The 17,067-nt window shown below is 41.6% G+C and overlaps 1 protein-coding gene and 1 long non-coding RNA gene across 3 annotated transcripts in view; one reads left to right on the forward strand and one right to left on the reverse strand.

The window, feature by feature from the left end:
- Positions 1-17,067, forward strand: part of LOC144032032 (uncharacterized) — a 47,191-nt gene that overhangs the window by 24,227 nt on the left and 5,897 nt on the right. For both annotated transcript variants that reach the window (XR_013287666.1, XR_013287667.1), the window contains exon 2: positions 3,338-3,418. This is a non-coding gene — a long non-coding RNA (uncharacterized LOC144032032). The remainder of the gene's footprint in view (positions 1-3,337; positions 3,419-17,067) is intronic.
- LOC144031453 (homeobox protein six1b) lies at positions 9,824-11,454 on the reverse strand. Its single transcript, XM_077538625.1, has 2 exons — positions 10,594-11,454; positions 9,824-10,465 (listed from the first exon to the last, which is right to left on the reverse strand). The coding sequence occupies exons 1-2, from the start codon at positions 11,151-11,153 to the stop codon at positions 10,171-10,173; spliced, it is 855 nt and encodes a 284-aa protein (XP_077394751.1). The 5' UTR covers positions 11,154-11,454; the 3' UTR covers positions 9,824-10,170.

A 17,067-nucleotide genomic window follows, 5' to 3' on the forward strand; every position in this document is an offset into this window, starting at 1 on the left:
AAAGAAGAATAGCAAATGAAGTTTAAACCACTGTTTTACATTTATGGATAATTTTATTTAGTTTCACTTACCACTAGAGGGAGCCTGCGTACCACACTTTGAAATTCACTGTACAGGCGCTACTCAATAACTTAGTATACGACAGAAAACGTTAATTTCAGTAATTCATTTTTTAAAAATATATAAACATACAGATTCATTTAACACAGGAAAATGTACTTCTGAATGTCAATTCTCTTTATGTAATATTCTTCAGATGGGGTTTTCAAATTTGTAAAGTGGAGGCATCTAAATTATTATTTATTATTATTTAAAAAATATATATATATAGATATTTTTTTTTAGTGTGCACCTATAATGTTTCACTTTATAATATGAATGTTTCTCCTGTGATCTATTTGAAAGAAAAACAACTAAGGTCTAAGACATCAATTTGCAGCAATTTTAGCAAAACTGTTTTTTTTTGTTTTTTGTTTTTTTGCCAAATAAGATACTTTAGGTCCTCGAGGAAAACATGATTTTTGCACAGGCATTAGGCCATCATAACAGATGACTACATTATATGAAATGTGTAAAAGATGGAAAAGATACCGAATAGATCCACAGTACCGGTACATTAATTTGGGTCAAACAAAGCAGGACTTAAGTGGATTAAAACCTGTAAATTGTTTGTTTGTTTGTTTGTTTAATTTTAAGATGTGCTCTGACAACATTGTTTTTATTTATGTCCAATTCTGATAACTTAAGTAGGCTACACTACATTTCCTGTTTAATGTCAACTGTATCTTCTCGTCTGCGATTGGCTGGCGACCGGTTCAGAGTGTACCCCGCCTACTGCCCATAGCCAGCTGGGATAGGCTCCAGCACCCCCCGCGACCCTTCTGAGTAGCAAGCGGTTCAGAAAATGGATGGATGGATGGATGGATGGATGTAGCTTCTCGTACAACTGTAGTAGCACATTTTGGCCACAAAGGGGTGCTCAAGGTCCACGAGAGTTGTCAGTTGTCAGTCCTGTTTCACAGGTTGAGTCGGTAAAAGCTGCGCACGTCACGTTTTAATTAAATATATGTTCCAACAGGAGAACGCAATGTACAGACAACATGCCTACACTTTGATTCCCAAGTGAATTAGTTAATTCAAATATTTCTTAATCATGCAAATATCTTCATTAGGAGATTTAGGTTCTTCAACCGAAATGAACGAATAGAGCGTCAAGATGTTTGACTCATATACACACAATCTAAAGTGAATTTTATCCAAGTGTGAATGAGTAAACACATTATACAGTCCAGGGTGCGAATGTACATGCATGACAAAGTGTTAAGGTAGAGACCAAGGGCACCAGTTTCGATTTTAATGGTCTATATTTATAACGATCTGGTCTCTAGTTTCTGCAGCTGTTGCCAAGTTGAAGTTCAGCACCTTGAGCCCTTCTCAGTCATGGTCTGGGGTCAGAGTTATAAACCTGCCAAGCTCAGAGACAGAGAGGCTGAAGCAGACACTCCGGCTGTCAGCTCAGATGTCTTTGCTTCAAGATGTCAAAACTCACTGCTCGGTAAAATTCTTCCATCTAGACTGGAGCAACAACTCTTATTTTTCATTTGGCTATACTTTGTGTGTGTGTGTGTGTGTGGGTGTGTGTGTGTGTGTGTGTGTGTGTGTGTGCCTTAGTTGTGATCAACTCAATTATCAGAAATGTTGGTTTCTTTCTGAGCTAAGTTTCAGTTGTGTTTGGCAGATAAGAAGATTTTGTAAAGTAATGGTCAAGTATTTTTTGTAAGATGCAGTACTGTGCAAAAACCTTAGGGTGACATTTTGACATAGTAAAACTAAATGTGACAGCTAGTCTGGTCTCCACTGTACATGAACCAGTAAGTGGTCAAGCAAGCATTAAGTGGATGACCCTGCCAGGGTCATAAATCCCCAGGCAGCGCTCCGAAGGATAATTGGGACACACAAACACCTCGACCACGATAAGGTGACGCCCCAAGAAGGGGTAGGGTTATTTTTAACTACAGCTATATCGAAACCGGGTAACCCATTTCTTGTTCATCAGTATGGGTAGTTGTACCCCTTGTTGAATCAAAATCTTTTTGCTGGATCAAATCCTCAACCCAATATGCTGGGTATACCCGAAATGTTGAGTTATCTGTAGATATCTCAACATTTGCTCCGTTCCTTTTACACCCAGCGCTGGGATAATTATTCCAGCCAATTTGGTTACTTTTACTCTGAGGTTTTAAGAGTCGGTAGATGGTTAGTAGGGATAATAGTAAGTACACTCTAAAAACAGTTGGGTCAAAAATAACCCAACTATGTGACAAAAAAAAAATGGACTGATCATTTGGGTCAATTTCACCCAACTTTGAGTCAAAACTTGGGTCATTTTGTATAAAGCAACCCAGAAAGTTGCGTCAGATTGACCCAAGTAGAGGATCTGACCCAACTTTGGGTCAAAAATTGGGTCATAACTTGAGTTGATTTCCATTTGTGAAGTTCTAGCACTCTCTAGTGGCTAATTTATTAGTGCAATTTAATTTTCATTAGGGATGTTTTGGCCTTCTATGTTTAAAATCTCTGCTAATTGTCAGAGGAAGGGGAACCTAATTTGCTTGTGAAGCGATCAATGTGTGCTTGGGTAAGTAAGTGCCTCTATATTGTTATTAGAGATTGTAGGTGGTTTATATGCATTGCTGTTATGCACAAAAGCACAATATTGTGCTTTTTTTTGTATGAGCTCTTTTTTTCTTTTTTTGTTCTTTTTTACAATATTGTGATCATTTTTAAATATCATCACCCCCCCCCGCCCCCCTCACAATATTGTGATAATTATCGTATCGTGAACTTCATATCGTGATAATATTGTATCGTGATGTTTGGATATAGTTACATCCCTAGTTAATATGACCCAGCTTTGGATCAAAAATTGGGTCATTTTGTAGAAAACAAACCGAGAAAGTTGGGTCACATTGTTTACTTGGGTCAATTTGACTCAAATATGGGTCAAAAATTGGGTCATTTTGTATAAAGCAACACTGAAAGTTGGATCAAATTGACCCATAAAGTGCATAGGTCCATTTTTTTATTTTATTTTTTTTTTGAAATCCATAATTACCCTTGTGAGGAATAAGCGGTCAAGAAAATGGAAAAATGGATGGATGGATGGATGAAATCCATAATTGGGTTACTTTTGACCCAACTGTTTTGAAAGTGTAGAATTTACTGGCAATGTCAGCCCCAGATACCTGCATCATTCATATACTGTATAACGCATATAAAGCAAAAATGTTGGTTGGACATCAAACATTTCTCCATTTTCTCCATCCTGCATAACAAGATCTGGAGCATGACTGAAGGTTGCGGACTCATAAGGGCTCTTCCCTGGAGAGGCCTGCCGGAAAACACTGTGAAGGAATGGGTACGTTTATTTTACTTCTTGCAAGCGACTCTATGCAAAGAGGCGTTCATCACATCAGCAAAATTCACATCCTCCCTTTCCCCTCACTGTTTGGGGAAGCAATCTCATCCTAACTAATTCTTGGCTTAGATTCCGCGGCCTCTCTCGTGTTCCTCTCGTTTGCATCCATCTTTCTGTCCCTCTGTGTCTCTTCTATCAAGCGCTAACTAAAATTGGCCCAGCAGCTTTTCTCTGCCGGCCTTTTGTCCCTGCTCAGGGAGACGTTTGGCACACAGAGGATCGTATTACAACTTTCATTTCCTGACTGTTTTTTTTTTTTTTTTTTTTTTCGAGCACGGAACCAAGAAGGGTATTTTATCCGGCCCCGCAGTACAAAGATGAAGGGCAAAGGGAGGGAGATGGCAGCTCAGATTCGGGGTGCTGTCACTCCAACTTTGGCAGACAAATAAGTGGACGTAGCTGCAGGGTTGTTTGTGAAGGAAGGTAGATCTGCAGTGATGTTTGGGCTTGGTCTTTATGTTTAGAAAAGAGTGGGGTCCTTCAGCGATTTGTGAGCACAACGATGGGTGAGGTGATGTCCCTCGGGAGTGTGAGGTAGATTTCGTTATCCCGTGCTCCTTCCTGTTGTCTCCTATACAAATACACCCTAGAGCCACAAGTCGTGTCTGGTTGACTCTTTCAGAAAAGCTGAAGAGTGGTAAGAGTGATCAATTATTGATCAAATTGAGATATAATTCCTATAATGTGGTGGCAAACCCAGTGGGACTTCCTGGAAAAGGTGGTAGCTTTTTAATAACTTTTTTTTTTCCCTTCCTGGATTTCTCCTTGCCTACTATTTACAAACATACTATATAAAAAGGTTGAATGCTTTTGCTGGGTGTATTGTTATGAACTTGCACGTTAAATAGTATCAGGAACGTCTGTATCGTCTCGAGCCAAGACATCGAGGAAAAAAAACAAAACCTCATCCAACGTCCATAAGACTAAACAAAGCTATCATTTTTCTCCTCTTGTTCCAAAGTCATATAGATATCTGATTCTCTACTGCCAAAACTGGATTTTGGCTCCAGTAAGATTTGATATATGACCAAGAGCCTCCCGGGCACATTTCTTTTTTCTTTCTTTTTTTTTAAGACATTACTCATGTATCTTGTCTTGTCCTTGTAAGGTCTGAGAAAATGTTCCACCTCTCACCTGGTAATGTATATGACGCTAGCCTGCATTTGACATACAACATGCTATTTAACACCCCGATAGTCTGGGCTCCTTTGCTGAGTCAAACCCTCGTCCGACCTCTTTCTTCTCTTTCTTCATGCCTTCGCCATCACTCAGCCAGCCGGGAGATGGAGATGAATAATTCTTTCATCTCAGTGTCGAAGTCGCTTCCTGTTGGAGGAGCATTTTCCTTACTCTGTGAGTTTTTAAACCAATGTGGCCCCATTAGAGTAACTGAGGTTTTTTGGGGGTCACAATTTTAGAATGAAGAATCAAATTGCAACTCCCACCGGATTGGTTAATAGCCTGCGATGGAAAGTCGAGACAGAACATTAATTTTATTGATATTCACAGTCTGAAAGCTGTTTTATCTTGAAATCATCAAGTACAAGACACGAGCAATTTAGCAAACGAAAGTAATATGTAAACGTCTTTGGAGAGCTTGTTTGGAAAGAGGATAAGGCTAAATGATGGTGCAAAAGAAAATTGAAGAGAAAATGTCTGCTGTTTTGTTTACATTGAGTTATAATATGTGAGTTGCGAATGAGCTAATGAAACCTTCAAAACTGCTTCAGCACATTGTTGTGTTCTGGATTAAAATCAAGGCAATGTCCAGAGATTGACAAAAGAGCACTTGATCTCTTGCTTCCATTCCCAAGATCGCGTCTTTGTGAAGTGGGATTTTCTGTAATGACGCATCCAAGACTAGGCATAAGTAACACACTTGTCTCCAATTACCTCATGATTGGACTGATTTACGAAGTGTAAATGCGAGTTGTATTTTTAATCATTTGTTTGAATGTGTGTATTGCCAGGCCATCAAAATATTGCTTTACGCTGGCCAGTGACTAACTTTCCATTTAAGATTTTTGTGTTTTTCTTCTCTAATTTCTACTTTTTTTTTTTCACTGACTCAAACCTTTGCAACTTTAAACTTTGTGCTTATCCCTCTTGCATTTTTTCTTTTTTTTTTTTTTTAGAAAAGCCAAAAACATTAAGATGTTTTTTCTTCTAATTTCTACGTTTTTGCCGTCTCAAACCTTCTAACGTTAAACTGTTGTGCTTATTGCTACTGTAATTTTTTTTTGAAATTTTTTTTTGTTTTCTCCTCTATTTTCTACATTTTTTGTCCGATTCAAACCATTCCAGCTTTAAAACTGTTCAATTTATCATAAAAGCTAATTTTTCTTTCAAATAACAAAAAAGCCTAAATTAAATTAAGTTTAAAAAATGTCTCATTTAATGTCTACATTACTTGACTACTGTAATTTTAAAAAGTTTGAACGTAAAACTGTCCTTTTTTTTTTTTTAAATCTGCTGATTTACGCATGTCTGCAAAATTACCAACACCCGGTCTAACATGCCTCCGTGCAGGTCCACTCCTTAATAAGATAAGTTTAAAGAACAACTTATAAACTTATGAGTTTTTCCTTTAAAACTCCATGAAATTAATGCAATTTTCTGTTCTTCTAATTTCGGGTCCCTGATCATAAAACAGCCACAAGATGGTTGCCGATCTGCTGTTTTATGCATGTCTGCGAAATTACCAACACCCGGTCTAACATGCCTCCATGCAAGTCTACGCCAACGACCTATCCCAATATAGAGTTTTTCCTTTAAAACTCCATGAAATTAATGGCTATTTTCTGTTCTTTTAATTCCTCGTCCCTGATCATAAAACAGCCACAAGATGGCTGCCCATCTGCGGATTTATGCACCTCTGCGAAATTACCAACACCCGGTCGAACATGCCCCCATGCACGTCTACGCCGTGCCGTCCACGAAAATAGAACCCTCAGATTTGAAATTCTATTCATAACTCCATATTTGAAGTGGCTCTGATTTAAAAGTAAAGTTGACCCATTTAGAATATGTCTTGCAATTTGAAGTATTTTTTTTTGCCAATGTTCTCCATCTAAAAAACTTTTTAACCAACGCATTTTTTTTTTTTTTTAACCAAGTCTTTGCAGTGTAAACATATCCTTTGCTTTCTCTCATATTGCACACACGCATGCAAACACACACACACGGATCCTGCATGTGCCTCCGGGCAAGAACATTGTCAGATCCATGCATCATTGGTAAGAAAATCTCTCCCGACTCCCCCGCTTTCCCTCCCCTCTAAGGCAGACCTGAAAAGATCCTTTTGTCCCTCATCGCTCCCCCCCACATCCCCTTCCCTTCATCACCCTCCTCCACCTCGTGATTATTACGGATACCTGTGACCGTCTCACATGTGCGGCACGGCTCCCCGACCTTCTGCCAGACCACGTACGAGGCCGCTCGCCCCCCATGCCGAACGTGTTTGATAGAGCAACATGGTGCCAGTGCAAACATGCAGCGTGAGGCCGACTGCGCAAGCTCACGCTCGCCATGTTTATTTGCGCACGTCCAGGCCCTTCCTGCTGTTGATTTAGAGCCACCGCCACTTTACAAGCGTGAAAAATGAAATGCCCCGTTGATGACTAGGACCCTGTTTGCCATCAGCAGCTGTTGTTGCTGGCAGCGACGAGCTCAACCTGCGCTTTTTTTTTTTCCTCATTAAACGCCTGCTCGGAGATAAACATGGCGGCCGATGTGACGCATAGGTTTATGAAAGCAGCGTTTCTCGCTCCGATTCGGAAACGAGGGATTTGAGGGTGATTAAAAAGCAGCGTGCGGGGTTTCCATATTGGATTGATTTGAGTCTTTCACACATCCTGAAGGTGACTGATGGCCTCTCACTGTCATCTGGCCCGCAGAGCCTGTTTAATCCTGGCTGTGTCTCTGCCGTTCTGGAACATGTTGTCATTAGATTAACAGGTATGAGGAGTCACTTTGGTGGCTTTGTGATCACCTGTTTGCTAATTTGTGAATATTTAGCCACGCTCTCGTGCCAAGAAGCAGAGCCACATGCCGTGCGCCGAAATGACCGGAAGCTCGGCTCTCTGCTGACCTCTGCTGAGAGCCGAGTGTTGTTTTGTGTTTATGTTCAGCTCATGTTAGATCATGCAACACAAAAATACAAATTCTTACAGGCTAGATATGGCAACGTGAGTCACCCGTTTGTCACTTATTTGGGTTTGTAAATAAGAATGTTCGATACCACCTTTTTCAGACCCATACCAGTACGGGTGCAACTCTTGAGTAGTCACTGTTACCGATACCACTAGTACTTCTGAGGCATAAAATTTCTGTCAAAAACAATGCCGTAAATATCCCAAAATAACTGCATGAAATTAATGAATTTTTGGGGGGATGCTCGACCAGTACAAGTACTCAACTCTTGAGTAGTCACCGATAAGTACTGATAGCACTAGCCCTCTTAATACAGAAAATTTCCCCCTAAAAAATGCAATGACAGATAATTTTACAGAACAACCTATCCCAATATAGAGTTTCCCTTTAAAACTGCATGAAATTGATGTCAATTTTCTATTCTTCTAATTTCTAGTCCCTGATCATAAAACAGCCACAAGATGGCTGCCACAACAAATATCGGCTACTGTCGCAACTACCTCAAAGTAAGGCCAGGTATCAGCCCGAAACCAATACCTGGTATCAGTACTCGCTCATCCCAACTCAGTTCAACTCAACATGATTTATAAAGCACTTTAGTTTTAACTAAAGTTTATTTATAGCTAACTTTCCTTGTCCTTGTTTTCCCACTACATTATGACCAATGTGCCATATAAGAGATTAGGTGTGCCGCACAAATTATTCAATTTCACTTAATCTAAAAATGATGAATTATTTACAAATAATGTGTCTTTGTTCATCTATCTATGCTAGCGATGTATCGCGACAGGCAGAAAAATGGAAATTTCTTCCATTTAGATGGCACATCATTGACCAGTGGATCCATTTTGTTTGGTCGTGTGCCGAGAGATTTTTCTCAGGTGAAATTTGTGTCTTGGCTGGAAAACAATTCATCAGGCTATGTTGTCTTCTTCACCCGATACTCACCAAAACATTTTCGTGCCCAATCATGCGTCACGGTCCTCTGCTAAGACTTTGAACAGGACCAAGCACTAATTTGTTGAATATTTTAGGTGTAATAAGATCATGAGGGTGAGTTCAGGGGAGGTCACAGTGTAATCGAAACCAGAACATCAGCTATACTGCACTTTTTAACACCAACGCTTGTTTAGCTATTTTGTCAACATTTACAATCTGATGTTGACTTGTTATAGGAATAAAATGTAAACTTGATGGTTCTTCTCAACATTTAAACTCAATTTTTACGCTGTCATATTTTTCTATGACACTATTTGGTGTTATATTGCTTCTTTCACTTGTGATACTGTGAACATTGACACCACCCAGTTTTACTAATTTCCTCTCCATGGACAGAGGCTCTGAAAAAAAATGCATACCAGTCGAACACGTAAGAATCTACACCTATTCACCTATTCGTCTTTTAAGGTTTGTAAGAAACATAATAGAGCGATGTGATGATGCAAAATGGCTTGGAGGCGCCCACCCACTCACCCCAAAAATGAAGCTGGGTGCTGAGTCCCTGCAGCCCCGCAATCTTTGCAATCAGGCAGTAATGCTAACAGCAACTGTTTCAGATTATGCTGCAGGAAATCCTCAGTGCTCTCTGCTCAAAACAATTTAGTCTGACATGAGTGGGTGGTGGTGGGAGGGGGACATCTTTATATTCAATCAAGCCCCATTCTGATAACATGCCCCCCCCCCCCCCCCAAAAAAAAAAAAATGTGTTGTTTTAGCCCACCGTTATTTAAAAAATACTAATATCTATTCCTTGCATGTTTGTTTGTAGTGTATATTTAATCAGCAATTAAACGTGACCTTGCTTTATTTTAGTTTTTAGTTTCTCCGACAGGATGTTTGCCATGTAGGTCTGAAAAGTGCTTGACTCTTTCCCATGGCCCAGAACCGACTACAGACAAATTCTTACAGAGCAAAAAAAAAAAAACATGGCGGCAAAAAAATAAAACGATAAAAAAAAAAATTCACCTGAAACAAAAAAAACAACAACCTTGCGTTTGTTTTACATCTGCTTCCATTTGCATGCTCTGCTTTAAATAACACGACGTAATATATCCATATTTATAATTAAAATGACGTGTAGGTTTTTTTTCGTGAGGTTTCAAAAATGTTTAGAATACATACGCGCAAATTCATAATAGAATGTTGTTGTTTTTAAAGCCACAAACATAAACGTGTTGAATAAGGCAAGACAAATGCATTACTTTTAGTTTTATTTGAAACTAAGGGGAGGACCTGACTAATTATTTTAACAAAATATAAATTAAGAAAATGGGTAGTCCACGTAAGTGTTTTGTTAAGGGTTTGCTTGTGTTTTTCATGTGCAAGAGATCATCAAAACCTCCTGTCTGGGTGATATACAGTTAAGCGCATAAAGGAATTTTAAGCTCGAATCAAATTTAACGACAGACAAGTCAGTCTATATAATAAGGTATAGGCTACAATAGTGTTATTTCATACATCAATCTGATACACTCATCAGTCCTCTGTGTGTGTGTGTGTGTGTGTGTTTTTTTTATCCTTCGTCAAATAAAACAGCGTCTTTAAGAGCCCAAATCCACAAGGCTGGAGGTTAGGGGTCCCAACAAGGAGTCCTGCAGCTGGTGCGGGTGTCCGTGCATGCCGTGCACCGGCTGTGGGGCCCCCAGGCCGGGCATGGAGTACGCGGAGGCCCCGGGGTGGACCATGTTGCCCTGGAGCAAAAGCGCAGAGTTCTGGTCGGGGCTTTGAGGGGGAGAAAATTCGTCCTCCGAGCTGGACATGAGCGACTTTCCACCGTCCAGCGGGGACAGCTGGTTCTGTTTGTTACCGCCTGCGTTGTTGTTTTCGCTGTTCTCCCTGCATGGGAGAAATGACACGGACAGCATGGCGTCAATCGGGGATTTTACGATTAATTGACATGTTTTATTTAATCATACAAAAATTTGAATCGATGATGATGAATGTAAAAAATAAGTTGGAGTTACCTTTCCTTGGCCTCGGCGGCTCTGTCCCTCTGCCGTCTGTTTTTGAACCAGTTGCTGACCTGCGTGGTGGTCAACCCGGTGGCCTCGGCCAGCTCCCTCTTCTCCCGCGGGGACGGATACGGGTTGTGCGTGTACCACTCCCGCAGGACCCCCCTGGACTTCTCTTTAAAGCAGTAGCTGGTCTCCTCGCCGTCCCATATCGTGCGCGGCAGCGGGAATTTCCTCCTCACCCGGTACTTCCCCACGGCGCCGAGCGGCCGACCGCGCAGCTTCTCCGCCTCCACGTAGTGCGCCTTGAGCCACAGCTGCTGCAGCTTGGGGTGATTGTGCGCCGAGAACTGGTGGCTCTCCAGGATCTTGTAGAGCTCCCGGAAGTTGCCCCGGTGGAAGGCCACCACCGCTTTCGCCTTCAGGACGCTCTCGTTCTTGTGGAGGTGGTCGCAGGCGGGGAGAGACCACAAGAAGCGGCCGAGCCGCTCCAGGTTGCCTCCCTGCTGGAGCACCTCGCACACGCACGCCACTTGCTCCTGGGTGAAGCCGAAAGACGGTAAAATCGACATGACGTCCGCGGTCGGAAAATCCTCCAAAAAGTTGACGGTTTTTTAAAATGATTCTTTCTTTCTTTTCTCGTGGCGGTGCAAATCCTTCCGCGCCGGGCCTGCTCACTCTTCCTCTCGTCGATCTCCTGCTCCTCGCCGCGTTCCCTTCACTCTCCGGCAGATTTTGGATGTTGATTGTCGGGACAATTTGTTCCTCGAGGAGATATGTCAGGCTTAAAGGGAGCCGAGTGCGTTCCGGTGATTGGCTCTGCGTCTGCCCTGCACCCCTGTACAGCAGAGCAGCACTGACTTTTGCAGCTCCGTTTCCTCCCCAGAGGCAGCGCGTCAGGGGCTGAAATAGGAGCGCGCCTCCACCTCCACCTCCACCTCCCGCCCCCACGGCAGCTCCTAAACACTAATCAATTATTACAGACCTCTTAAAGGCCGTGTTAACATGCTTCGAATATGTGGATATTATTTAGAGTTGGGATTAATCGCTGCACACGAGCAGGAATTTAAACATTTTTTTAGTCGTGCAAAATTTTACCAATTACATCATCAAATATTTGTTTATATGGTGGGGGGGGGGAATGTTACAATATTGTTGGTTAAAAAAATAAAAAAATAGGTGTTGAGGCCTTTCTAGTAAACGCCCACCTCCCTTAATTACATACAGATTGTTGCATCTTGCACCTTTTCACAGTCTAATAATTACCGTGGCCGTTTATTTTATGGGGTGATATAATTTAATAAGTTCATGACGGTTAGGTTTGGTGTAGACTACCAGTAAGCACGTCTTTTATATGACAAACCACAACCTGCCAAACGGCCCATAGACCACCAGTGTGTATGTGTGTAGGGGTGTGTGTGTGTGTGTGTGTGTGTGAGTTGTGAGACCCTGACACGATTCATTAAACGGCTGTTCACTACAAAAACAAATCTCAATGCAACTCTCAAGCATTACATTTACTATCTTAAAAAAAAAAAAAAAAACGAACCACTGATATGATTCATTTTGATATATAGTGCTGCACAGTCCAAAAACAATCTCAGTGCAACTCTGTCGCATTAAATTGAGAAATAGGCGTATCGTATCTTTTTAAAAAATGAAGCCTGACATTTCAAATTTATATTCATGGCGTCTGTTGAATTATGTCCATGCACGTAAAAAAAAATAATAATAATATCACGATGAGTTATCTGTTTCCTCCTTTATTTTTCTCTCTCATGTTTTTGTAGGTTTGCTCCTGAATTATCATTTGTGTCGCAGAGATTAGACCGACACCGTAGTGGCTCCTGCAGCGTTTTTCGGTGCAGTTGAAACTCTAAACCGATCCATTAGTAAATGAGTTCTGGGTACCACATTGGTCCGTGTGCTGCAGCAGTTGTTGGTTCGAGCCTCAAGGATCACATTTCTCTGTCTGCACCATGCACAGTCTTGAAACCGGATTCCCCTTTTTCATATTCTTATAGAGCATGCATGGTTTTGGCTCCAAATGGATTCAACTTAACATTAAAAATAAGGCCGAAGTTTTTGGATTCATATGGTTCGCTCAAATAATTCAATAGTGGTTTTTTTTTGTTTTGTTTTTTTACCCCCGAAGTGGAAGTAATCAAAATCTATTTATTCATAATAAGTGTCTCTTGTGGTCAAACTTGTCTGTTGTGATTTTTTTTTGTACATTTATTTATTATTGAAGTTATTTCATTTAGTTTTTGTTTTTACGATTTTTATCAATATTAGTTGTTTGCAAATACAGTAATTCTATAGTATGTTTATTGAAACTAATGCAAATAACACTGTGGATGTTAAATGTCTTTTTAGAGTGCTAGAATGCGCATGGATGTCAGAGTTGTTTTGCTCAAGAGCACTTGGCCACGCTCCAAAACAAACCAGCAGCTTTCCAATAGAAGGTTGCGGGTCCTTTTTCATGCATTAGTCCAACTTCTCTGAGGAAAATATGGAAAGAAACATTAAAATTCTGCCAATATTAATTATTTTTATTTATTGTGAACATTTGTGAGTTCACGTTTTTCATAGCAGTATTATTATTATTATTATTATTATTACTATTATTATTATTATTGCTATTATTATTATTGATATGTCCCCACAGGCGTTGTAGGGTCTTTCTCGACCCTCACTCGTGTTTGAAGGTGGAGCTTCTATATAGTCGTGGTGCTACTACCTTTTTAAATGGTGCTGACAGAGTCACATTAATAATAATAATAATAATAATGCATAAGTATAAAATATATATTAAGTCTTATCATAAAAGGTACAGAAACACAACAATGTGACATTGATCATATTGACATATTCAACAAAGAAAAATAAAACATGCAAATGATTTGGTTTTTGCGTTGCAATCTGACCTGATGTGTGTGTATAAACACATGTGGATGCACGTTGCCGGACAGTATAACAAAAGGACATATGTGACTGCCTTTGTAAAAGCTTGAGTGAATGAGCTGTGTGATGAGCAGCTCTCGGGTTTCTCTAATATCTCTACCACATTGCGACGCGCCTCCTCCTTTAACCCGAGCAGCCCGGGGGGCGAAATTATTTCAAGATGTCGACTCTCCATCGGCCACGGCCAGAGCTGAGCCCCCCACTCTCCACCCATTTTACCCCTGGAAGTAATGCAATACTCGGGGATACTACAGGCCATCGCTTGTTCGTGTTTTCTCAATATGATTTGCAGGGATTCCTCTTAAGTGTCCCGTGCAAGTGTGAGGGACAACACAATAACAAACATTTCAGCGTTCGTTTTCACCCGCTAAAATACACCTGAGCTGCCCTGTGCAATTATACCAAACGTATCCATTATTAATAATCCCATTGGGGGCAAAGTTGTTTGCGCCAAGCGTTGCCAGGGAAACCAATGAAATGCTACATTTCACTCCAGTCGAGAGGAGGGAAAATAAGAGAGGCTCGAGCGGGAACACACAAGTGTACGCTTCATAAAAACGTCACCATCAAAAGGCTTCCCCGTATAGGAGGGTTTATATTTGTAAAATATGGAGGAAAAGTGAAACGGCTCACAGATGGTTTTCACTCCATCTAAATCCAAAGTGCTATTTCAGCTGCATTGAGTGGAACAGCGCTGATGCTGTTTAAATTAGCCAGATAAAGTCCTGCAGGGGAGTTTAGTTTTGTCTGACTTTTTTTTTTTCTGGCCTTTGCGGGAAGTGGAATAAATTCAAGAGAAAAGGATGTGCATTTCTAAGCCACTAATGTCCATGAATGTTAATTGGCAAATCAATTACGCCCTTTAGGTTTAGTGTGTTCCGTATATCCCAAATAAAAAGGCAACCCCTTCTCCCCAAACACAACACAACTGTTGACATGAGTGAGTTAAATGAAATTGGAGCTGCAATTATCAGCTTAACAGAGTTTCCTGTCATGTTGGAAAATTAGACCTGCTACAAGTGCGCTGGGCTTCGACCCCCCCTCCCCCATCAAAATCATTACGCATTTCCTCCAGAGGCCTGGACTCCACAAATGCGTTGCAATTACAACCTCGGCGCGTTTACGGCACTGCGGTCCGTAAACACACCACAAGCAAACTATTTTGTTAGGGGTCGGGGATGGGGGCTTTTTTTGGGGGGGGTGAAGAAATAAACAAACAGCACGAGCTGAAAAACACAAACAGAACTAGATAATTGTGACGCTCTTGTGTGCGTGCCGGCAGGGAGGGGGCGCCAAGACAATACTTTCACACAACTCCTTTGTGTGTTGCGTATTAACGAGACAATTTTGGTTCATGGCTCATTTCATGTGGTGTCGAAATGATGGTAAATACCACATATTGAGTAGAGCATTGCACGTGAAAGTGAATTTATTTTGATAACCGAGTTTCCGAGTTGAGAGAACCTTTCAAGTTTCAACATGGCGGAGGGCACCGAAGGATTCGGGAATGGCAAGAAATATTCACACTTATAATGGCGCTGTCGTCCACTAGCAGGTTGTTTTAGAATCTACGTAGCCTACAAAATTAAATGTCCTGTCCTTTAGAACTCGTTATTTAACGTAATTGTTCGGTTTTATGAGCAAAGACTACGTCAGCCGCCATATTTTATTTTTTTTGCTACAACAAAAGCACATGAACGGAACTCGGTCGTCGTGAAGGTAGGGTAAAACGACCAATATGGTCGTTATTGTTGAAGGACTTGTTAGTCTTAACCCCTCCACCCCTCACCCCGTTCCATCAACCGTAAGCAACACAGGTCTCGTCTGCCATCTTTCCCACACTAGCTCCTTATTCCTCAATATTGTTCCTCCAAACAGCAGCTCCCAGCAGCCTGGGGAGAGCTCAACTTTCCTCGGGGCCGGCAGCAGCGGGAAGCAGTCCAGTAGTGGTGGGTCTCGACCAGCCAGGCTGGTACCCGCCGACCCCTGCCCTCTCATTAGTGGGACGTGGAGCAGCGGAGTACCGTGCTCCCCAGGTCATGTTACATATGGCTTGCAGTCTGCTGCGCCGCATTAAATGTCAGCTTTGAAAGCATCTGAAAGGTCAAAGGTCAGTGTTTTTAATAAGGACAAGGTTCTGGGGGGGAGCTCCCTGCTTTATTTTTTCTGTATGTATGTTTTACATTGGTAAATATGTGTCAGATTTTTGACTATAAACCGAGGTTGAATTTTTCTTCCCCTGTGCGTGAGATGGCAAACGGGATATTGTTCCGGCCTACAACAAAGCTGTTTTCAGTCTCTTCAATATTGCAAGAGGGACGGGGGTCACCCGATACCTAACAATCAGCTAATCCGCTGCCCATGGCGACGAGGTCACCTGTGCGCAGGTAACTTTACCCCAGCCTCGCCCTCCCTTCCTGCCTTTGCTCCAACAATGAGCGCAGACAAATAGCCTCTGTTTATGTGCACTACCAGTTCGATCACATCCAATTCCTTGGGCCTGAATGCCAATAATCCACCGCAGACACTCTGCGGATAAAGTCAAATCCCTTCTCGTTTGTCCTCTTGTCAATTCTGGCCTCATTCTTATCTCTGGTTTGGTGGGGAGTGCGGACACACATTTGGTGGGAATTTGTGAATTTCCAGAGAATCCCCTCAAGCCATGTGAGGAGTTCAGGCTCTCTGTGGATGTGAGTGACAGCACCTCAGATTCATTCTTCCACATGTCGATCGCGCGCAGAGAGGAGGAGGATTGTTTGGAAGGGGGGGGGGGGGGGTTGTTTGGCCTTCGCCCAGGGAAGGGCCGTTGGATTGGAGCTGTAGACCCCCCACCCCAAAAGGCTTTACCTCTGGAAATCTCATTGCTGTTTATTTGAATTACAGAGGCTGAGATGAGAAAAGGAGGGCTAATGAAGTCCAGGTTGCCAGGCATGTGCAAACGATCACTTGCAGAGAGAGCAAGCGGCAGCAGGCTCGCTGGATTATAGCGCGCCAGTTTCCCCCTCATCCTCACAATTTGGCTACTTAAATGTTGGAGAGACATATGCTCTGTGTCTTTTGTCTGTCATGAAGCTGCGCGCAGACATGTGTCGATCCGACACAGAGGTCAAACGCTGTTTGTTTTTTTCTTTTACTTTCTTTTCCAAGGATCAGAACTGCCTTTAACTCTTTTTATAAATATAGACTTTTATTGCATTACACAGATTTAGAAAAATACATTCACATAATTTCAGATAACAAACATATAGTTCAAACTAAGTTAAAAAAAAATTGCCCATCACTCACTTCTTGTATATGAAGTTAAATCACTTGAGTCCGTTAACGAAACAAAAACAAAAAAACGAAGTGTAATGCACTCAGAGATTTGAATGCTGTGAGTTGGCCGCAAGGCTGAAATGTGCTATAATGGTCATTCATGTATGACAGGGAGAATGTGGGCTCCCATGGTTAAAAAAAAAAAAAAAAAAAAGTACCCGACTCACTTGACAAATGGCCTCCACATTCTCTTGTCTTTTCCTAATC

The sequence above is a fragment of the Festucalex cinctus genome, chromosome 12 (genome assembly GCF_051991245.1).
Source record: "Festucalex cinctus isolate MCC-2025b chromosome 12, RoL_Fcin_1.0, whole genome shotgun sequence".
NCBI lineage: Eukaryota > Metazoa > Chordata > Actinopteri > Syngnathiformes > Syngnathidae > Festucalex > Festucalex cinctus.